The sequence below is a fragment of the Schistocerca piceifrons genome, chromosome 4, assembly GCF_021461385.2.
Source record: "Schistocerca piceifrons isolate TAMUIC-IGC-003096 chromosome 4, iqSchPice1.1, whole genome shotgun sequence".
In the NCBI taxonomy this organism is placed as follows: Eukaryota; Metazoa; Arthropoda; class Insecta; order Orthoptera; family Acrididae; genus Schistocerca; species Schistocerca piceifrons.
Genome location: NC_060141.1, coordinates 434,041,005 through 434,064,617, shown reverse-complemented (window position 1 = coordinate 434,064,617; position 23,613 = coordinate 434,041,005). Strand labels below are relative to the sequence as shown.

The 23,613-nt window shown below is 40.0% G+C and overlaps 1 protein-coding gene across 4 annotated transcripts in view; it reads left to right on the top strand.

Moving 5' to 3' along the window:
- LOC124795030 (BTB/POZ domain-containing protein 10) overlaps positions 1 to 23,613 on the top strand; it is a 130,401-nt gene that overhangs the window by 13,754 nt on the left and 93,034 nt on the right. For 2 of the 4 annotated variants that reach the window (XM_047258802.1, XM_047258801.1), the window contains exon 3: positions 13,422 to 13,538. The exons of the other annotated variants lie outside the window; for them this stretch is intronic. In XM_047258802.1, the coding sequence (XP_047114758.1) occupies positions 13,422 to 13,538 (117 nt within the window). The remainder of the gene's footprint in view (positions 1 to 13,421; positions 13,539 to 23,613) is intronic. 4 annotated transcript variants of the gene reach the window in all.

The following is a 23,613-nucleotide window of genomic DNA, read 5'->3' as shown; positions in this document are numbered from 1 at the left end:
CCATTTTCTGTTCACCCTATGTCCATTATCCACTGGAATATCCGCGCCATTCGAGCCAATCGGGATGAATTGTCGATCCTCTTACGATCCTACTCGCCGGTCATCTTCTGTCTTCAGGAAACAAAGCTGCGTCCCCATGACCGCTTTGTTCTCCCTCATTTCCAGTCCGTCCGATATGACCTCCCCTCTGTTGAAGGCACTCCAGCCCATGGAGGACTCATGATTCTGCTCCACGATACTCTCCATTATCACCAAATCCCCTTAAACAGTTCCTTCCAAGCTGTCGCCGTCCGTCTTTCCCTTTCTGGATACACGTTCTCTCTTTGTACGGTATACATTCCATCGTCCACACCAATGGCACGAGCTGATCTCCTTCATCTTCTTGGTCAGCTTCCACCCCCCTATTTGCTGGTTGGGGACTTCAATGCCCACCACCCGCTTTGGGGATCTCCACATCCTTGTCCACGTGGCTCACTATTGTTAGACGTCTTCCACCAAGCGGATCTAGTCTGCCTCAACACTGGGGTCCCCACATTTTTGTCTGCCTCCACGACAAATTTATCTCATTTGGACCTTGCGGTGGGTACTGTTCCGCTAGCTCGGCGCTTCGAATGGTTCGCCCTTGATGATACACACTCGAGTGACCACTTTCCATGTGTTCTTAGACTGCAGCCTCAACTGCCATATATGCGCTCGTGACGCTGGAAGTTTGCCCAAGCCGATTGGACACTTTTTTCGTCTCTAGCGACATTCGATGACCGTCGCTTTCCCAGCGTCGACGATGAGGTCACACATATTACCGACGTTATTCTCACAGCTGCGGAACGTTCAATACCACGCACCTCCGAATTGCCCCGGCGCCCCCCAGTTCCTTGGTGGAACGAGGCATGCCGTGACGCAATACGTGAGCGGCGACGTGCTCTTCGCATTTTCCGTCACCATCCAACTTTGGCAAACTGTATCCGATATAAGCAGCTCCGTGCGCGATGCCGTCGCGTCATCCGCGATAGCAAGAAGGCAAGCTGGAAATTCTTTATTAGCTCATTTAACACCTTCACTCCCTCCTCGGAAGTTTGGAGTCGGCTTCGACGGTTCTCTGGCGCGCCTAGTTTCTCCCCGGTCTCTGGGCTCACTGTCGTGCAAGATACCTTAGTGGACCCCGTCGCAATTTCTAACTCATTGGGTCAGCACTTTGCTGAGATTTCGAGCTCTTCAAATTACCCGCCAGCGTTTCTCCTGAAGAAACGTGCAGCGGAAGTGCGACATCTTGCTTTCTCCTCTCAAAATCACGAAAGCTACAATACTGTTTTCTCCATGCGGGAACTCCAACATGCCCTCTCTTCTTCTCGCTCCTCCGCCCCAGGACCGGATGGTATCCATGTCCAAATGTTGCTGCATTTATCAACCCATAGCCTGCGTTACCTCCTTCGCCTTTACAATCGAATTTGGACCGACAGTACCTTTCCCAGGCGATGGCGGGAAGCTATTGTCGTTCCCGTTCCGAAACCTGGAAAGGACAAACATGTCCCCTCTAGCTATCGCCCCATTTCTCTCACGAGTAGTGTCTGTAAGGTTTTGGAGCGTATGGTGAATTACCGTTTAGCTTGGTGGCTGGAATCCCGCAGTCTTTTAACACCAGCCCAATGCAGATTCCGAAAGCATCGTTCTGCCGTTGACCATCTTGTTGCTCTCTCCACTTATATCATGAACAATTTTCTCCTGAAACGCCAAACGGTAGCAATATTTTTTGATCTGGAGAGAGCATACGATACCTGTTGGAGGACAGGCATCCTCCGCACACTGTTCTCTTGGGGCTTTCGAGGCCGGCTGCCCCTTTTTCTTCGCGAATTTATGGCAGAGCGCACATTTAGGGTGCGGGTGAACACTACTCTCTCCCGTACTTTCTCCCAAGAAAACGGGGTACCCCAGGGCTCCGTGCTGAGTGTTGTACTGTTTGCCATCGCCATTAATCCAATTATGGATTGTCTTCTTCCTGATGTCTCGGGCTCCCTCTTTGTGGATGATTTTGCGATCTACTACAGCTCTCAACGGACCAGCCTGCTTGAAAGACGTCTTCAAGGATGTCTCGATCGCCTCCACTCGTGGAACATCGAAACCGGCTTCCGTTTCTCACCCAGTAAGACCGTTTGTGTTAATTTTTGGCGACGTAAGGAGTTTCTTCCGCCCTCCTTACATCTGGGTCCTGTCAACCTTCCGTTTTCCGACGTCGCTAAATTCTTGGGTCTTATGTTTGACAGAAAACTGTGCTGGTCCTCCCACGTTCCCTATCTTTCGGCTCGCTGTCTGCGTTCCCTTAACACCCTCCGTGTCCTGAATGGTACCTCCTGGGGAGCGGACCGAGTGGTCCTTCTCCGCCTCTATCACGCCTTAGTGCGCTCGAAATTGGATTATCGAAGCATAGTCTACTCCTCTGCTCGGCCGTCTATTCTTCGGCGTCTCGACTCTATCCACCACCGTGGATTACGTTTAGTGTCTGGAGCTTTTTACACCAGCCCTGTGGAAAGCCTTTATGCTGAGACTGCTGAACCTCCGCTGTCCAATCGGCGGGCAGTCCTTCTGAGTCGTTATGCTAGCCATCTGTCTTCCATGCCTGCTAATCCAGCCCATGACCTTTTTTTCGACACCTCCTTTGATGTCGGGTATGCAGGCCGCTCCTCCTCCCTACTACCCCCGGTAGTCCGCTTCCGTCAACTGCTCCATTCTCTCTCCTTCCGCTTTCCTAAAACCTTCTTGACAACTTGGGGTACAGCACCGCCTTGGCTCCGTCCCCGGATCGACTTGCTCAGAGACCTATGTCAATTTCCCAAGGATGGTACCCCTACACTTGTCTACCGTCGGGCATTTGCTGCTCTATGTGCACAAATGACGGAAGCCACATTTATTTACACCGACGGCTCAAAAACATCGTTAGGTGTAGGGAGTGCCTATATTGTTGGCGACACCCCAAATCACTTTCGGCTTCCCGACCAGTGTTCGGTTTATACTGCGGAGCTTTACGCTGTTCTACAGGCTGTCCACTACATCCGCCGCCATCAGCGGATACAGTACGTAATCTGCTCAGATTCTCTCAGCTCTCTCCTAAGTCTCCAAGCTCTTTACCCTGTGCACCCTCTGGTCCACCGGATTCAGGACTGTCTGCGCTTGCTCCACCTGGGGGGCGTCTCAGTGGCGTTCCTCTGGCTCCCTGGACACGCTGGTATCTGTGGGAATGAGGCGGCCGATATAGCGGCCAAGGCTGCAGTCTCTCTTCCTCGGCCAGCTATTCAGTCTCTTCCGTTTACCGATCTACGGAGCGGTTTATGTCGCCAAGTTGCTCATTTATGGCATGCGCATTGGTCAACACTTCCCCATAATAAATTGCGCGAAGTGAAAGCCCTTCCTTGCGCTTGGACCTCTTCCTCCCGAACGCGTCGTCGGGAGGAGGTAATTTTAGCTAGACTCCGGATAGGGCACTGTCATTTTAGCCATCGACATCTTTTAAGCAGTGATCCTCCCCCACTCTGTCCCCACTGCTCTCAGCTGTGGACGGTCAGACACCTTTTAATTGAATGCCCCTATTTTAATCCGTTACGCTCCCGTCTACAGCTATCGCCTGATCTATCGTTGATTTTAGCAGATGACACGCGCTCAGCTGACCGCGTTCTACAGTTTATTAGTGACAGTGAAATGACGTCAGTCATTTGATTTTTTTTTTTTTTTTTTTTTTTTTTTTTTTTTTTTTTTTTTTTTTTTTTTTTTTTTTTTTTGGGGGGGGACAACTACCCCCTTTCTATAGTGGATTTTTAAGCATTCCTTCTGCCTTTAGTTTCTCAAATTTTATGACTTTGTTCCCCTTGCTGCTGATTTTAAATTTCGTTTTTTTCCTGTTTCCTACGTCACGGGCTGGGCGCTAATGACCATAGAAGTTTTGCGCCCTAAAACCACAATTAAAAAAAAAAGGCCAGTGACAATTCAAAAGAGTACTGAGCGCTCTGCTGTGAATGTTGTATGCTGTGCAACCATTCAACTTGATCATAGCGAGTTATTTAGTGAATCTTTATTCCATTTGTTGTAAGTTGTCATGGCTGATGATGGTTTTAAGTGACAAATTGTACATAAGCAAGTGAGAGACATAATTTGCGGGATACATGCTTTCACAAAGTGTAAAACACATGTATGCGCAGACTGCAACTGTTGTTTGGAATAGGCAACAATGCAATCCCAGTCCCTGTTTTTTCCTGTGCAAACCACCATTATTTGTGGAGTGGACTATTGTTAATAATGCTTGTAACCACGTATGAGTAGATCATATATGTAAGTGATGACCAGTCCTCTGTTATGGCCAGTGATGAAGTTTGTGGGGTGTAGATTTTAATCTGTTACAAAGTAGCTGTCTCACCAGAATTTCATCTAGTGATCAGCTACCCATAAGTATCAGCTGTAGTGAATTAAATTCTTAAATCCATACTTTTAGAAACATAACGATCAAGCATAAATATGGCAGGCACAAAGTGGCCCACTGTTTTATGTAATTCAGGCCACTTTGCCTCAAAAAAAAGTATGGGTGCCCAGTATGTGGTAAAATCTGACAAGGAAACCTTCAAGACTGTAGTGTGGAAACATAAATGGCACTTCGTGCAGCAGGCGTTATTGGGCTCTTGTAGCCACCCATAATCCTATATCACTCACCTATTTAATTTTCATTGGTGACATAATCAGACTCAAGTGTTGAAGACATCTGATCCACATTGTTCCAGAACCTCAACACCTTGTCTCTCCTTCTGTTTCATCAGCCATCCAGATTTAGGTTAACCGTGATTGCTTTGGGTAGATATAGAAATATATTGATTGAAAAGGCATGGCAAATTTCCTTCCCCAGTTTGAGTTTGTGCTCCATCTCTAATGAGTTATAGATAGGCCATGAAAATCAAACCTTGTTTCCTCTGCAGCTTCATAAGCTGTTGTCCAGTATCTTGATGTCCACCTTGCCATGACTCTCTATTAAACTCCTATTAACAGTAAATCCACCAGACTCCAACAATACCACTACTCAAAGAGCTGTCATCTGTCGTTACCATAGCTACTGTGAAAAGCAGGCCCACTTCCAATATGCTGAAGGTCTTGTCAGTACCTTTGCAGGTAGACAGTATCTTCATAGAAATCTCCCATGCCTTATCTCTGCATAAACCCATCATCCATTGCATGCATGCTGACGAACTACAAAGAAATGCATCCTTTGTCATTCAGTACCACAAAGGACTGTAGCAACTAAACTAGTTTCATCACTAGCATTTAGATTGCTTCTTGTTCTGTCCAGAACTGAGTAACCATCATTCACTCACCTCTCAAAGTGGTATTCGACATTGCACCCAACCTACACAGTATCCTTGTCAGTCACTTTACCATTGTTTCTCCCACCTCACTACCTCATACACCATATGCCTGTGGAGGAACCATGTGCAAGACATATCTCACATATCCACCATCCACTTCAAACTCTGGGCCCCTCATAGTATTTTCCATCCCATCAGTGACAACACCACCTGAGGAAGTAGCTCATTATGCACATGAATAAGACCTCAAAAACTATCAACATGGTTTAATGGCCACTGCCAAACTATTCAAGGTACAATGAGGCACCCTAGTTGCAAAGCATGCTTGTCGACTTCTAGCTATTGACTTAAGTGTCTGCTTCATAGCCCCAAACTATTTGGATGTTTTTTGCCAAACCAGGTTTTCAGAACTGCATAGGTGGAAACTCTCATTACAGTGTGGACTTGATGGTCACTGGTACCTGTTCAAATAAACACATTAACTGTGATTATGTTGCACTTTTTTCTGCATGAGTAACTATTGTATCATTTTTTTCCACTTCCACCCCTTTTTGAGATTAACTGCTGAATGTGTTGGATTTTTCCTGTAATTTTTTGTCATGGTAGACGTCTATTCAAAAGTTTGCCCAGAGTTCTTTATTTTGATTGATAGAGAGACTGGCATGTCCCACTACACCTGGAATGGGCTGTTTCACTGAAGAGTTATTCTGAAAATGTGTGTTATCCAATGAAAAATAAACTGTTTAATTATTGATAAAGATCTGCAAATATCAGCAGTATTTTGTTGAAGGTTTTGTGCTTCATTAACACCATTTTGGTAGAATAATGTAAAGTACCCACTTGCATCTTAAATTGCTTTCTGGTTGAGTAATTTTTTTCTTTGTTATATCCTCAATGTAAATAACACTATTTACTCAGATTTTTTATTGCAGAAAAAGAAAAAAAGGCCTATGAATCAAACTGTGTCCATATGTTATTTAACAGAATAAATTTCCAAACAGAAATTTCTGGCAAAGCAGACTGCTGAAGTAGACTAAAGCAGTTCTAACAATGGTTGTGGTAGATGTGTCTTGTGATGGGGCTGCTCTTCTGCCTGTTTGATTTTTCTTTTTTACCTGCCTCCAAGATACTGAAATCCAGAATGAATGCCTGAGAATGTATGCAGTGTTATATATTTTAGTATTGGTGGTATTCAGGTTGACAGATAGGTTTCAAGGGGCAGCATTTGTAGTATCATAATCAGAGTTGATGAAAAAGCACCATCATGAACATTTCAAACAGCAGTGTAAAGTGTAAAGCATGCCTAGTATAAGAAAGTACAATATGGCAAAGTATGGCAGGACAGAATTTCTAGCATGTGGTATTCCCCTTTTAAAGCTCAAAAATCTCATTATGAAATCATAACTAGAAAATCTGATCCTGATGAAAGTGCTTAAAGTAAGTTACACTCTCAGCCTCTACATGAAGAAAAATTGTCACAGATCATACAATTAGTATCTGATGATCCAGTTCATTGTATTCTGGTTTCGTTTCTATGTGAAACAGATGTGTTGCATATTTTAGTGGATCTCATGAGTGGAGAACAATTTAATCCCATGTTTTTGTTAACCTGCTTCTTTTAGAAAAACATACAATATCATCATTACGTAAGGTTTCAAGAATGCATGTTTTGCATTGTGGTTTGTTGGAGTAAGACTGGTGCTTTCAGATCAACCTTCTTGCTTATTACTTGAACTTCCATTCTAAGTCTATGTTCTGTAGCTTTACCTTTTTGGATTGTCTGTCAGAATACACACGATATTACGATTTTCCACTACAACTCTGATGTCGGACAATGCCCGATGCTTTCCCATTATTGTACTTTAAATATGAGTTGGGGAGAATGCAGTGAGTAGGAAAGTTGGATTGGAATGGGCTAATGCATATGACTAGCATTGTGCACAATATTCTTTATGTTTGTGAGGTCTTAAGAGGAATACTCATGTGAATATGAATTTGTATCGTGCTTTACAAAAAAAGCCTCTTTTTGGAACACAGGCATATGTAGAAATTACAGGTCTTCCTTTACTGCCTTCCTCTCATTATCGCAAGATGGGGTACTTGATTGAAGTTGCAGTGTTTATCTGTGGTAATTTTTTTGTTGTATGCAGATTTTTAGATGCTTTACCAGGTGGTTCTTCAGCTGTAATAAAGGCTGGAAAAACAATCAAGTGAAGAATAACTGCAAAATGAACTTAATGTTGTACAGGGACACATCTGCCAACAGCCATGGCAAAACTGAAGAATGAGAGCTTTGAGACATAGTAGATTGTTTTGACAAATTTGGAGGATATGCTTGAAGATACTGGAGAACATAAGCTGGAGTGAAGCTTAGTCAAAAGCCCTGATGTAAAGGGCATGGCAGAGAACAAGAATAATGATTACTGTTGAAAAACAAAATGCACATCTCCTCTGTCTGTTTGTTTAGAATGCCTTTTCTTATTTATAAATGTAGTGAGTAACTGCAGATGAGATCTGTCTCTAAAACATTGAAATGTTGAATTTATCTGTTTCATTAGTTTTCTGAATGAGTGCCTAAAGTCGGTCAGTGTGTCTGGTGATGCTCAATAGATTTTTCAATATTTGAGTGATTTTTTGAATATTTTGTGATTTATGACTTACATATGCATTCCATAATACTTTTTACATTTGGACTTGATTCCTTTTTTGTCACTTTTATCACATAAAAGTCCTTGGAATGGCATTATCATACAATCTTAAATTTTCCTGAGGTTCATTATAAGGCATTCTGTCCCAACAGTGATGCTTCTATGGGACCAGGGTGCTCCAGGACGGTTGTACACAAAGTGTGACCACAACTCAAGATGGCCACCGTCTTGTCATCATCAGATAATAAATTGTGGAGAGCTTCATCCACAGTGTTAGCTCAGTGCTAGAGCTTTCAAATGAGTGAACATTTCCCTACATAAATGATATGGCACTGTCGTCTGTGTTTCATTGGTGGTACACATGTCATTGTGTCCATTTCAGCTATCTTGAAACCACAAATACCACAGGCCAAAATGAGGATGTGCTTGCAGGAAGCCCACTACCATTTGCCATACATTTGTAGGACCTATGCACACTACGCACTATCATGGAGACCAAAATACCACAATGTTTGGTGCTCCATTGAGTGTGTCATGTGTTTTTTTGCTCTCTCATATTGAGGATAATGTGAACTCTGTCCACATGTGGGAAGTTGTAGAGTGCAAGCTACTCCCTTTTCTGTAGGTAACTCCATGTACCATGTTTCAGCAAGACAATACCTGGACAATTGGAGTAAATGTGCAAGTTACCTTCAGAGTACCAGTACTTCACCTTTGCCCAATATATCTCCCATCAAACACCCCTGTGGTACAGTTGATTGGTAATTAATTTTTTACTACTTTCCAATAGTCACTGTTGATTCTTTGTAGAGTCATATCATGTAACCTAATTTGTGGTATCGAGTTCATTTCAGATGTGTGTTTCCTTCTTGGTATCACAGTTTCCACAAACATTATTGTAGTTGTATAAGTGTGAAATGCACATTGAAATTGACAACTATCCTATTAATTAATGTTCCTTTACTGTCATACTAAATGTGCATTGTTAGAGAGAGAGTGGGGATGGCAGAGGATGCTCTCTGTTTGAGTGTAAATAAACCTGTCCCTACTCTGATCATTATTCTGTTGTCAGTTGTAGAGAAACAATAGGGAATTTGTTTTGTTCAGATTGAAACAGTGTTGTTGGTCAAACGTGCATCTTGTACTGAGAGTAAGGAGGTTCTGTTCATGTGCTAGTTATACTTTGACTTTTTTTTTTTGTAAAGAGCATGTCCCATATTAAAAGGTGAACAGTAAGATGTGTGTTCACTTATGTGGCCCAGTTGTATAGTGATAGGAAAGGCCAGATGAATTATTTGTTTTAATTTAAGTACATGAAAAATCTTCACTATATAAAAAAGAAAAATGCACTTGGAAATAAACCCTGTAAAATTACAGTGATACAGAATGGTTTAAAAGACAAAATTTCAAGTACTGTCAGTACCTACACATAAAAGTAGGAGAAAACTATATCTACATATTGAAACTTGTGTGTTCCTTTCTCAAGGAGGTAAGAGGCATATCTCGGAGAGGGCTGGAGAGGATGGGAATGTCATTCAGATTGTACATTGGGAAGGGCCAGTATCTTGTAAGCATGTGAGAAGGCGAGAAGGCAAAGAAAGAGATAAAAACTTCATTGTCCCTCCCCCCTCCCCCTTCCTCACAACAAACAGGCGGGTCCCTAATCAGCCAGGGTTTAAGTGACCTGTCCCTGTCTAGTGTTCCCCATCCCATCTTCTTTACTTCCTGAGAATCAAACTTGCAGATTCTGGAAGCTAGGTATTGTTCTTTCTACTTTCATATACATTAATTGGCAATACTTGGACTGAAAACTTTTGACGTAGCTTAATCTAAATCACCCTTACAGCTCTAGAGAATGATGGTGTCTTCTAGGAGCTGTAGATGGGACTTTGTACATAAAGTTTTGGTAAGGAACTCATGTCCAGCAAGGTATGTTTTTATGTAAAATAAGTTTGAAAATAGGAGCACTTTCAAATCTCCCACTCTACAGTTTGTTCACAACAGAGACAATGAGCTCTGACCCATGTGTCTTGCAGGAACCTGTGGCATGGGCAATGTTTCAAATATCAATCATTGGGCTCTCTTCTACCTCATGATGTCCTCTTTAAAGTCAAGAGCATGGCTTGTCCATGGAACACCACAGTCAACTCTGCTAGTGGTGAATATACTTCCTTGCAGCTGTTGTTGTAATCAGGCAAAAATTTTATATGATGTCATAATTTCAACAGGGACTGAAGATGGCAGCCTCTTCTCAGTTTGTGTTTACTGTGAAATGGGAGCAAAACTTTAACTTTTAAGTCCCCTTTAAAATTCCTGGAAGCCTGAATAGGAATTGTGAAACAACCAGCATACATCAGTGTTAGTTTCCGTTTGATTTCAGCAGGACATTGAGGCATTCAAAAATGAGAGGGGGACCAGGAAGATGATTCGATACCATCTATATAATCCTCTGCTGTTGTAGAGGAAGTTTTTAGATTGTTAAACTGGGAATATGAGGAAGGAATGTGTGTTTGTGAAACATGTCTAAACAATGTACATTTTGCTGATAGCCTTGTGCTGGCTATAGTGCAGATAAACATCAGCAGTGAATGGAAGAAGTTCCTAGAGCTAGTTTGAAAATAGACCAAAAAAGGAACAGAATAAGAGAAAATTGTATCCAGAAAAAAATAGTATGAATAAACAAGAAGTTGTAGAAAAGTTCAATAACTTTTTGTATCTGGGGAAATTCAAGACAAATGGATCGTGAAATTGACTGGAAGATGCGATTTTGATCTCAATGGAGATTAGTGGGACTGTAGACAAGTGAACAGATGGTTCTTGTTCCAAGGAAGTTCATTGCTTGTTACCAAGATATTGAAAACACCAAGTTGGTTACCTAATGAAAGGTGACTAAATGATATAAGAAAATACACACAAGTGTGGTGGATGTGTGTAGCTGAAGACTATTGTGTATGAAATAGTCTACAGCAGTACTTTATCTAGTTGCAGCCCTCAAATAGGTGGTGGTGATCATAAAATGAACAGATAATAAGATACAGTGTGACGAAACTTCATTGTTATTACCAAAATATATTGAACATTCTTTGATACACTGTGGGATTTGACAGTAAGGTGTGTCATTTAACCAACAGGTGAAAAGTGTGTGCGTGTTTGTTGGAAGGGGATGGCTTGTGTCTAGTGATAGCCACACTGTTTGCATTTGCAAGTACTGAAGGAATTGAATTGTGTCCTTTAGAGATGCTATATGCAGCAGTCTTACTTTTAGCAATTGCAGGATATGTTCCAGACGGGACTGTGCCATTGTCAAACAACTCAGTTAGTGTTAAGCAGCCAAAAAGACTTCCTATACTGTTTTGTATTTGAAATAAATGAACAGTGGTAGTTTTTGAATGTGTGCAGAATGTATGATTGTTTTAAGTAAAAGGTATGGAAATGTAGATTGCATCTCTCAAAGCTGTTACCATAGTATTTGTGGCAGCTCATAACAAATTCTTGATTCAAACATCCAGTTTTGTTTAAAAAGGTGTTTAAAATTATGATGGAGTTCAGATTATTTAAAGTACCAATAGAAAAGGCACATGTTAAACTAATTAAATCTTCTGCTTAATAGAAACCAAATAATCCAACCTTTTTCACTAGAAGTATCTTATCCTTTTCAGGTGTGGTTAATAAGCATTAAATATTTAATTTAATTGCTAAGGCTGTCATGATCATTTGTTGCACAAACTGTGTGTTGGCTTCTGTCTCTGGTTCTTCGGCCAGCCTTTGTTTGTCGATTTCTCTGATGTTTCGCCAGCACAAGTGGCTGGCATTGTCTGAGCTTCACCATCCATTTTACAATGCCAGCCATCATGCTGACGAAATGTCAGAGAAATCATCAAACAAATGTCGGCCGAAGAATCAGAGTCAGAAGCCAACAGGCAGTTTGTCATTTGCTTTAACGCTTGGAATGAATAAAATTCACTTAAAAAACAATAGTACTGTTTCTAGTTGCATGAAGTGGATAAACTATAGAAAGAAGATAACTTCTAATGTTTGAAGGTATAACAGTTTGAACTGAATGAAACTGCATTGTATTTTCCTGGCACTGTATTCCTTATTTAGTAATTAACCCATGTATGCTTTTGCATCTTGTGTTTACATCATAATTTATACTCTGTTGCTAAATTGCATGGTTATCAACTCTTCTGAGCATGCTTAAATTTTAGAGCACACATAAATTTTACATTTGTCCTCTCTTTCTTATAGCTGTTCACTTACACCTGTAACAGTCCCACAACAGAGAAATAAAAGCAGGAAGAAGTGGGAAAGGGAACACAGGCTTCACTGTGACAGCTTGGCTAATGATTATATAAAATGCTAAAAGTTCACAACTTGGCTTTTATGTACGTCTTTCTTCTATTTTCTGCATAAAAATGCAAATAAATTATTAACAATATTATGAGAACAAAGTTGCCACTCACCATATAGCAGAGCTGCTGAGTCGCAGATAGACACAACAAAAAGACTCTCACAATTAAAGCTTTCAGCCATTAAGGCCTATGTCAGCATTACACACACATATGACTGCAGTCCCAGGCAACTGTGGTTTCAGTCTTATGAGACTGCAGTTGTGTGTGAGTTGCGTTAGCATGTGCATGTGGGCGTGCGCGAACGTGTGTGTGTGTGTGTGTGTATTGCTGACGAAGTCCTTAATGGCTGAAAGCTTTAATTGTGAAAGTCTTTCAATTGTGCCTATCTACAACTCAGTATCCCCGCTATATGGTGAGTGGCAACTTTCTTCTCATAATATTGTTCCATTCCATCCTGGATTTCCCATTGTTCACATAAGTTATTAAGTAACATCAGTTATGTTCTCCCTCAAGTACATACCATCTATTCATACTGCTCATAATTTTTATTATGGGAACCACTGATCTATTTTTAGTACTAAATGCTTACAAGACAAAACATACTTCAGAATTAAGCTTTCCTTTCTTCATTCATTTTTGCAATGCAAAGTTGTTTCTGTACTGATTCACAAGTTTCTCTTTTGCCCTTGTTCCATATCTATTGATACTATCCATTATCACTAAAGTGCTGAAGGGTCATTTACAACAGGTCTATTCAGAACCTTAAAACAAACCTCACTAACTATTCATCAATAGCAGTTAACAATTTGAACAGTATTGAACATCATTAAAGGTACAATGCCATTCCAGTGTATACCAGTACTTGATAGTTCTAGGAAATATTTACCTGCACACTGAAAAATGAGGCTAACGTATTGTTTATCTTATTTGAAATTAATTTGTGCATTATTGTCATCTGTACAGCTTGTACAGCTTTTCACTGAAACCAAAGCCAACTACAAACACATTTGTAACATTACTTACAACTTATTGGAGAAATATTTTTAGAAAAGTTCATAGCTGACAAACTGTTTTAATTCTTCACCCAGCTATGTGTCCTCGAAACCAAAGCCGTGCTTAGTCCAGAGACACAGCGCAGGTAGTCGAAATGACCAGGCAAGTGGTCATTGTGCTAAACAAACTCTCAGCGAGACTCATCGTAAAAGGCAAGTGTTGGAATTGTCCATAAAAAGGTTTGTTTTTTTGTGGACATCATTTATTTTGAAGTGGTGTGGTCTCTGTCATTACTCCTGGCAGAAGTGCATGTGTTACAGAAGATACCGGTGTGGACTACTAAAACTGGTGATGTTCTAACACAGTATATTATGTTAAAAAAATTATTGTGGTTTCCAGTTAACACACACCACACATGTATAAAGCTGCAAACACAGTAAGATAGCGTGTAGTTGCAGTTATTCTTTCAAATTATCCATCACTAAGAAAGAAGAAGAAAGTTTCAGTCACCTATCCTTTGAATATTAAAAGAAACATTACTGTCTTCTCATTAATTTGAGAAACAGTGATTCCATTGTTGCTGATGAGTCTTCCGTGTTGTATGGCTGTGGTCGAAGAAACTTTTCGGTTCTTGACATTTCATCCAAAGCTGCACTGGACATCTTCAAAGCCAAGTCTTGCTGAATTGCCAGTAGTACCTCCAAAGATGTCCAGAGCAACTTTGGACAATAAGTTAGGAACTGAAATGTTTCTTCAACCACAGCCATACAACTCGGGAGACTCATCAGCAACTATGACATTTGGTCGTGAAAGCCATTTTTATTCATATCACTTAGTAGTGCACTTAAAATAAGTTGTGTTGTCACACCTTTCCATGTGGAAGAAGATCTTGTGGATCTAGTTACAATGATTTGCTGGCACAAGATTATATTATAATCTTTTAGAATGTGCAAAGCATCAACTCTTGTTACTGTATTTTATGGACTATAAGACACTTTTTTCTTTGAAAAATTGCTTCCAAAATTGAGGTGTGTCTTATGCTCAAAATTAATTTGAAAAAGTCCAGGTTTGATTTAAAATTCCCACCAGTCTTAAAAATGGTCATATATTCGATGCCGTGGGAAATCTCTCTCTATCTGGCATATTTGGATTTAGTTGGCAGCAGCAGTGCACCGATGATACAAACATGAGTTGCAGGGATTTGCAAGGTTACTAACACTGCCTCCCTCTCACCCCCACCCAAAATAATAGTAATAATAATAATAACAACAACACTATTCAGCCTACTACACGATTGCAGTCTACGGTGCTAGTCTGTTTGAATTGAAAATGATTTGTATTTTCGGTAACAGTACAACATTTTTGTTAATAGCTAGTTCCGTAGTAGGAAAAAAATAGAGGCATTCATATGATGTGGGCTGTAAATTGAAAGTAATAGCATATGGAGAACAACTTGGAAACAGAGCAGTTGAGCAGTATTTTGGCCGCCCACCAACACAAAAAGCCACTCGTAGTTGGCGGGCTGGTAAAGAACTGAAAAAAATGGGGAGGACTAAATGTGCAAATAGAGGACTGCATACAAAATGGGCAAAACCAGATGATAATTTTCAGGGGCTTTAAAGGTCAGTTTGGTTTTATAAAATATTTTTTTTTGTCTGGCTTCACAATATTTTAATAAAGATGGTAAAAATGTTTTAAAAATTGCTTAAAAATTAAGGGGTGTTTTATAGTTTGTAGCATCTTATAGTCTGTAAAATACAGTATTATTCAACACTGGATTTGGGACAGAACTACAGGTGACGCTAACTTGCAGCAATACAAAAGGTTCTAGGAAATATTTGTAGTATGGCCTATTATATTTTACTTTCACAAATAAATTTCACTGAACACAGTGCTTCAGTTAATCCTTTGAAACCATTCATCAGACTTTCCCCCTCAATCCTCAGGTGGTTTTTGGTAGTTGAGTGCAGTCATCATCTTATGCTTGAAGGAAGTATTCACCAATAAAAATTGTAGACTTCCAGCCAATATTTCATTTGGAAAACAGGCAGAGACATGCATAAATGTTTGCAGTAACCCTGAATCTACTGCAACTAACTGGTCAGTGTAAGTTTCCCGCTGATCTGCAGTGGTATTAGCATGTAGGAAGAGCTCTTATCTATTGCTCTTAGTACGATTGTTGTAAATTTCTCAATCATTTCATGCAGACTTTTCTCTACACACAACTATTTGTTGGCTCTTTCTCATGAGGCGAGAACAAAGTATTTCAGCAGTTTGTGTTTGATGAAGAAAGTGGCCAACACACTTCTGTTGACAAGTCAAGAAATTCACAGTGTAAGCCCTCCTTCAAAATTATTATTATTTTTTTTTTTTATTTTGTGACGTGGTTGGAGCTTTATAGTAATAAATCTAAATTTTATTCACTTGTAACAGTGCTGTTTGTGAAGCAATAAACACCACTTCCAATGTTAAGAATGTTATTGGCTAAAGTAAGCAAATGCATGTCTCAAAAGCTGGGGTTCCAAGATAGTTACATTGTGTTACATACAGCTAAAGAAAGCAGAGGATTGAATAAGTTTTTTAATTATCACGTGTATGATGATATATAAAGTAGCTTATGATGATCGCTGCACAATATGTTAAACAGTGAAAAATACAGGCTGGAATAACAATAGCATGAAATAAGATTGCAATTCACCACATAATAGAAGCATTGAGCAGCGTACAGGCATGTTTAAAAGTAGAATAAGCTATTGGACGTACTCCTTCTTCAGCTTTAGAAAACACAAGCACAAGTACACAAGGCTACTGTTGTCTCCAACTGCTGAGGCCTTGGCACCTGGATATCACAGTTGCCGTGGCCTGTGTGTGTGTGTGTGTGTGTGTGTGTGTGTGCGTGTTTCCTTCCTTTGTGAAGAAGGCTTTGTCCGAAAGCTAATGTGTGTCTTTTTCTTTGTACGTCTACAACACAATGAGTCATGTTGATGGTTTGCAACAATTTATCTATTCCTTATATTTTTGATATTCCAACCTGGAGTTTCCATTGTGTACTCTATCGAAGTTCAGAGAGAGGGAGGGGGAGGGGGAGAGGGAGAGGGGGGGAGAGAGAGAGAGAGAGAGAGACTAATGTTTTTCAGTACTGCTTTTAGAAGGTGATAAAATAATAATAACACATCTGTCAGACCTGAGTTTATATGGCCTATACAATGTTCAAATAATTTACGGGAATGCAGGCAGGTGACATCATCGACAACCACTGATATCTCAACAGGAGACCATCCTGTTGTTTGCAAGACAAAACTGCAACAAGAAAGCGCTGTGCAACAAAATTTAAAACTCTGATTTGCAGAGGGATTCCAGAAAACACACACACACACACACACACACACACACACACACACACACACACACACACACACACACTGTAAACACTAACACTAATCAAAGATAAATGCCAGAAGTTACAGGCTCTGTTGATCCTGCTAGTTTGGTTGGTGTGAGCATTACATTAAGAACTCCATGCATCTCTTACATCACATAGAGGGGATGTATTTGAATGACTCTTATATTCTAGTAAGTTTTGATGTGCTCTCTCTCTCTCTCTCTCTCTCTCTCTCTCCCTCCCTCCCTCCCTCCCTCCCTCCCTCCCTCCCTCCCTCCCTCTCCTGCCCCCCTCCCCCTTCCCACTCCACTCCTGTTCCTCTGCCTGATTTGTAGTGGTAAATTGAGGTTATATTTGTTGTTGAATTAATTCAACTATTTCAACTGGTATTGACTTCCCCTTATGTCTTATTCAGTGACCATTACTAAGAGCAGACAAATGGAGTTGCGATGGGAATCCCGTTGTCACCTGTTGTTGCACTGTTTTCTATGGAAGGCTTTGAGGGACATGCCGTGGCGTTGGCGGCTTTGAAACCTGCATTGGTGCCCCTCCTCCCTCCCAGATATGCATCTGATACTATCGTTGTTTGCCCTCATGGGTGTGAGAATTTGAATGACTTTTTAGAATACCTGAATTCAATTCACTTGTATATTTGTTTCACGATGGAGGTGGAAAAGTGTGGCTGCCTTCCCTTCCTTGATGTGTTGATCAAGAGGCAGGCGGATGGTATGCTGGGGCATGCTGTTTATAGGAAGTTGACTCTCACTGAATCTTATATCTACAGGTGATTGTTGTCACCATCCGGCTCAGAGTGAAGTGGTATTTCGTACCGTGGTCGACAGTGCCCATGTTGTCTCTTATCGTGAGAGTTTGTCAGCTGAGTTAGCCCATTTTGAAGTAATCTTTCATTAGAATGGCAATAGTGAGACACAGATCAGGCATGTGTTGCACTGTCGATCAACTGGGACCGGGTGAGTGATGATAATACCGAGGTGGCACGATAGTCTACTGCTTTTTCCAGTACGCAGGGAGCATTTCCAATAAGACTGGATGCATATTCTGAAACTGTGATGTGAAACGTGTTTTCTGACCAAAAACATCTTAATGAAATATGAAGAATTGTACTCAAAAGACCATTTCAGTGACCAGACAATAGCTTGTGGCACAACTCGTATGACAGCACTAAGTGAAACAAGGCAAAAGAAATGAGTTGAAACATTGGAGAAAATGAATATATCGCATAGCAGCAAAATTGCATGGAATCTGATCAGAAAGCTCAGTGGGGACACGAAAGGAAGCAAAGAAATTGCTTGAGTAACACCTAATCAACTTGTATATAAAGTGCTACTGAAAGATAAGCCCAACAAAAATGTGAGAAAAGGAAGTTATAGGGTGATAGCCACACAGAAATCCATGAAGTTTTCTTCTCCTTTCGTAATGAAAGAACTCAATGAGAGTGTAAACTCCATGAAAAACAGAAAGGCGCGTGGTGTTGATTTTGTGTGCATGAAACATGTAAATCATTATGGATTGAATATCAAATATTGGGCGTTAAGCCTAGAAACCTTTAAAATCTCTGAACTATGGAGGATGTCGAAAGTAATAGCACTCATAACACCAGAAAAAGAGCCCAGCTCATCAAGCTGCTGTCAGTCCATTTCCCTTCTGTGCCACCTTTTCAAACTGCATGAAAGGCTGATCCTTAATTGAATCAATAACTCATTGATTCAAAGTTAATCCTGCAGCAGGCTGGCTTCATGCCAGATATCTTGTACTGGCCAGATCTTGGCACTCACAAAGCATACAGAGGAAAATAAGTTAATAACTGGCTTGACTCTGGTTGATCTAAGTGCTGCCTACAATACAGTAAATTGTCAAAAACTATTACTCAAAATCTATAATGTTACTAGGGATCATAAAGTAGAAAAAATTATGGAATCCATGCTGCAGAATTGACAATTCAGCATCACGCTAGAAGGGAAAAAAAGTTACTGGAGGAAGCAGAATAACGGTCTTTCTTGGTGATGTGTTCTAGCTTCCATCCTGTTCAAAATATGTACAAATGATCAGCCAATACCCAAAGATACAAGACATTTTCTCTATGCTGACAGATTAGGTATTGTAGTGCAAGGAAGGACCTTTGAAGAAGTAGAGGTAAAATTTGAGGTTATGCTAGAAACGGTGTCAGTTTGTTGCAGTCAACTAGCAAAAATTATAGAATCCATGCTGCAGAACTGACAATTCAGGTCTCTCAAACCAAATCCCACTATTTGCTTTCCCACAGGTGAGTATGTGCCATGGTTAGTCTAGATTGGCATATCCAGAGGAGGTCAATATAAGCCTTAACAAAACCTGGAAGTTAATCACAGGATGCATGAAGTCCACCATGCATCAGTTTTCAACAGTCCCAAGATTCACAGGGTAGCTCATGAACATAACCAGGGCGTATACACCCCGGGAAATCCAGGAAAAACTGTGGAATTTTTTCATCTGGGAATAATCTGGAATTATTTTAGTTTTCCGTTAAATTTTGGTAATTATGACTGGTAAAAACAGATAACTCTAACATTTTACTTTCGCCCACTACTGCAGCAATAAAACATAAATGAGAGAACAACACAAAAATAAAACTTTGGTTGCAACGCAAATGTGCCATTTACAGCAACACAACACAATGCACACACAGTTGTCTCCTGACAGCAAAATGTCTAAGAGACTGAGCAATACTTCATAACAAGAAACTGCTTTTGATGTGTCTTTTCTTGTCAGTCACATTTCAATGAATGACTGTGACATCGCAACGAGTTAAATTTTTTATAGGTTGCAGGAAAATTTTGCGTGTGATGGTTTGTGAAGCATTACTTTCAAAGTAAATTTTCTTTTACACAAGATTAATTATGTTAGTGTGATAATATGTGATGAATTTCTTAAATCACAGAGCATTAGACTGTTCAAAATTTTACTCTGAGGGCCAGCTACTTAGAAAATTTTCATGTTCAGAAGACCAGCCATTTATGTCATTATTTAATATTTTTTACTGGCACATTTGTGTTTGGTGGTGTTAAAGTAACACACGCTAAAAAAGACCAAGTTTCAAGGTTAGTTTTTCATATATATTTTATTTGTTTCACTTCTTACAAATTGTGCAATAATGATGGCAAATGGTATGTTTGTCCTTTACCAAAGTGCAAGTGAGTTCTTGAGTAATTGCACACATAATTGGCTTTTCTATGGAACATTGAAAGTGCTGGATGAAATGTATATTCAGCCAGGTAACCTATGAAATGTTCAGTGCACGACAATGAAATTTATAACAATGCTTGTCAGAAATATTCAGCTGCTGCAATTTAAGCTCTGCTCTTAGGATTGTGCCTAATCACTCCCTCCAGGAAAAAACAGTGAAAATTTTTTGACAACAGATATTGTATGTGAAAGCTTAGCTTTCTTGTAGCTATGCTGTATGTATGTTAATTTAAGTCATTAACTTTTTCTATTTGTGTTTTCATGCTACTTAGCAAGATGTTGCCATTGGCTGACTGCATCATGTGTTCTATGCTGTGGTTCTCTGCTGCCATTCTCTGGCAAAATCACATGAAATGAACTATGATTGGCTGACAAAAGCGCACTGCAGCCTTGATTTCAGTGCTTCGGATCATGATGTATCTATTGAAATTCCTGTTTTACTTTCGTAATGTGAAAATATACAGAGTAAATGTTGCTGCACGTCAAAGATCTTTCCAAAAAGTCTTCTTCTTCTCCCCCCCCCCCCCCCTCCACACACACACACACACACACACACACACACACACACACACACACACACACACACACACACACACACACAATGCAATAGGCTTTTCATCTGGGAAAAAGTGCATTTTTAACAGAGAAATGTGGGAGTTCGTCTTTCTTGTTCACGTATACACCCAGATAACATAACGAGCAGTTCAGAGGACATTTGATGAGCGCTATCCACTATACTGTAGCCTTTATGAATTAAAAAGACTAAAATCAAGATATCTTCCTCAAATAGCCCTTAGATGAACCTCCTGTCAGCTACCTTATTTCAGAACATCCACCAAGTGGTGTTGCATTAAACTAAAACTCCTGGAAAATGCTAAACCATAAGAGAACAGGTGTAACACCTGTAAAAATCAATCTGATAAAATGGAGCCTCTTAGAACCTGATGACAACAAGTGTGACTGTGGAGAGATACACAATGTGGAACATCTTCTAACATGCCGAAATTGTCCTGCACATTGCTTTCTAGATGACCTCTGGCAAAGCAAGCCTAAAGCTTTTGACTTAGCCCAGTACTGGGAAAAAAGTTGACAGCTCCAGACACAAAAAAAGTAAAAGCTCCAACCTCCTTATAAGATATAGTCCTTTTAGGTTCTGTTAAGATCATCACTTTGGTCTGCAAAAGGCGGCTGTTTATCGTATTCCTTGCTGTTGTGGCATGTCATATATTTATCGGAATATCAGGTCCGTGGAGGACAGATGTGCTGAGCATGAGTGTCGCACACGCTTACAGCAGCTGAGCAAATTGGCTATTACAGAACATTGTCTTGGCACCAGTCACTATATGGAATATATACACACAGATTTTCTGGCATGTACTTCCAGCTATTGGTATAGTTAGTGTTATTAAAAAAGCAGTTGAAATTAAATTGACAAATAATCTGGTAAATAGAGATGGAGGTTTTTGCTTAAATTCTGTGTGAAATCCTGCTGTCTCCCTTGTTAAAGAACAGAGGGACAGAGTTAATGCTAGCTCACTTGTTGTTCAGTAATTTTCAATGTCTGTAACTTCTTGTGTTGGTTATCTTTGGTTGGTGTGGAGGCACCAATGTTTACAGTGTGTGTGTGTGTGTGTGTGTGTGTGTGTGTGTGTGTGTGTGTGTTTAAATTTTGTTGCACAGTGCTTTCCTGCAGCAGTTTTGCCTTGAAAGCAACAAGGATGGTCTCCTGTCAAAATATTGATGGTTGTCGACAACAAACAAGGTTGCATTTTGAGTATTGACACATCTCATTACACACACTTTCACTACCTTCCTTCATGGGATTATTTTTTAATTAATGGAACCCAGTATATTGTCCTCAAAGGCAAGTGTTCATCAGAGACAATGGTATCTTCAGGAGTGCCCCAGGAAAGAGTGATTGGACCACTGTTGTTCTCTGTACCATAAGTAATCTGACTGGCTGGTGAGGAGCAATCTGTAAATGTTTGCTGATGGCACTGTAGTATATGGTAAAGTATCATCGTTGAGTGACGTATAAGGATACAGGATGACTTAGACAGAATTTATTTTCGATGCGATGAATGGCAGCTTGCTCTAAAAGTAGAAAAATGTAAGTTAATGTTGGTGAGTAGGAAAAACAATGCTGTAGTGCTAAAATACAGTATGAGTGATGTGCTGCTTAACACAGTCATGTCGACTAAATATGTAAGCGTAAAGTTGCAGTGCAGTACTGAATGAAATGAGCACGTAAGGACAGTAGTAAGGAAGGTGAATGGTTGACTTAGGTTTATTGGGAGAATTTTAGGGAAGTGTAACTCACAGATATAGGAGACCATGTATAGAACACCAGTACAATCCATTCTTTAGCACTTCTTAGGTGTTTGTGGGACTTCCATGAAGGCGGATTAAAAAAGGACTTTGAAGTTTTTCAGAGACATGCTGTTAAATTTGTTACCAATAGGTTTGATCAACACATAAGTATTACGGAGGTGCTTCCTGAAACCAAATGGGAATCCGTGGAGAGAAGATGAATTCCTTTTCATGGAAAGCTATTTAGAAAATTAATATAGCTTATGTTAGCAGCTGACTGTATAACAGTTCTGCTGATGCCAATGTACAAATTGTGTAAGGACTACAAAAACAAGACAACACAAATTAGGGCTCTTACAGAGATACCCAGATTGTAATTTTTCCCTCGCTCCATTTGTGAGCGGAACAGGAAAGGAAATGACTAAGTGGACCCTCTGCCATGCACTATATTGTGGTATGTGGAGTATGTGTTGATGTAGATCTAGATGCAATAAGAAAATGCTGTGTGTTCTTTACTGTGTGAGGCACTGACAGTATTAAATGATGAGTTGTGGGCAGTAGGTATTTTCATTGTTTTAACAAAAACCTTGTATGCTGTAAGGTATTATAACGTCTGGTCAATTTTTGTGGAAAAGGGGAGAGGAGGAAGATGCAAACTATTGGAATGATTATCTAGAAAACGTAAGGGAGAAAGTCTTGAGTAGCTGTATCAGTGGAAAGTGGGATATACAGAATTGTCTGGCACTTAGTTATGGATGATTAAGAAATCTTTCTAATTGATGGGTGAATTACTGTGACAGTTAGGAAACATAATTTATATTATTCGGTAAATAGGGAGGTGGATGACCTTCGCAAATGTGTGACAAAGATGGTAGTCACCTATTTCCTCTAAATTGTTAAGTATACAATTGTGTACATAGAACTATTATAAAAGCAACAAGATTCCTAATACTAACACCTAAAAATTTCATTTTTAAGTTAGAACTCTGAGAGTGAGTCCTGCTATCACAATATTCTCCACTGCTATTGACATTAGAAAATTTTCACTTTGTTACATGATATGATGGCAGCTCCTGTGAACTGCATCTAGCACCCAACAATTTTGACTGTCGTCACAGTTCAGTACAGACAATGAGTTAAACGATCAGTGTCAAAACTGTTTTTAATAAGTCTTTGTGTGTAGCCTTTACTGTATTTATTCCTAGTTCACTAGTTTCTTATAAAATTGTAGAATCTTGATTAGTTCATGTAGCATCTACATCTTAGGTGACAGCTGTAGTGAAAGACACTTATGTAGGGACAATGTGTAAATAATTCTTGTAGTCATTTCAGTGTCTGTGTCTGTAAGAAAA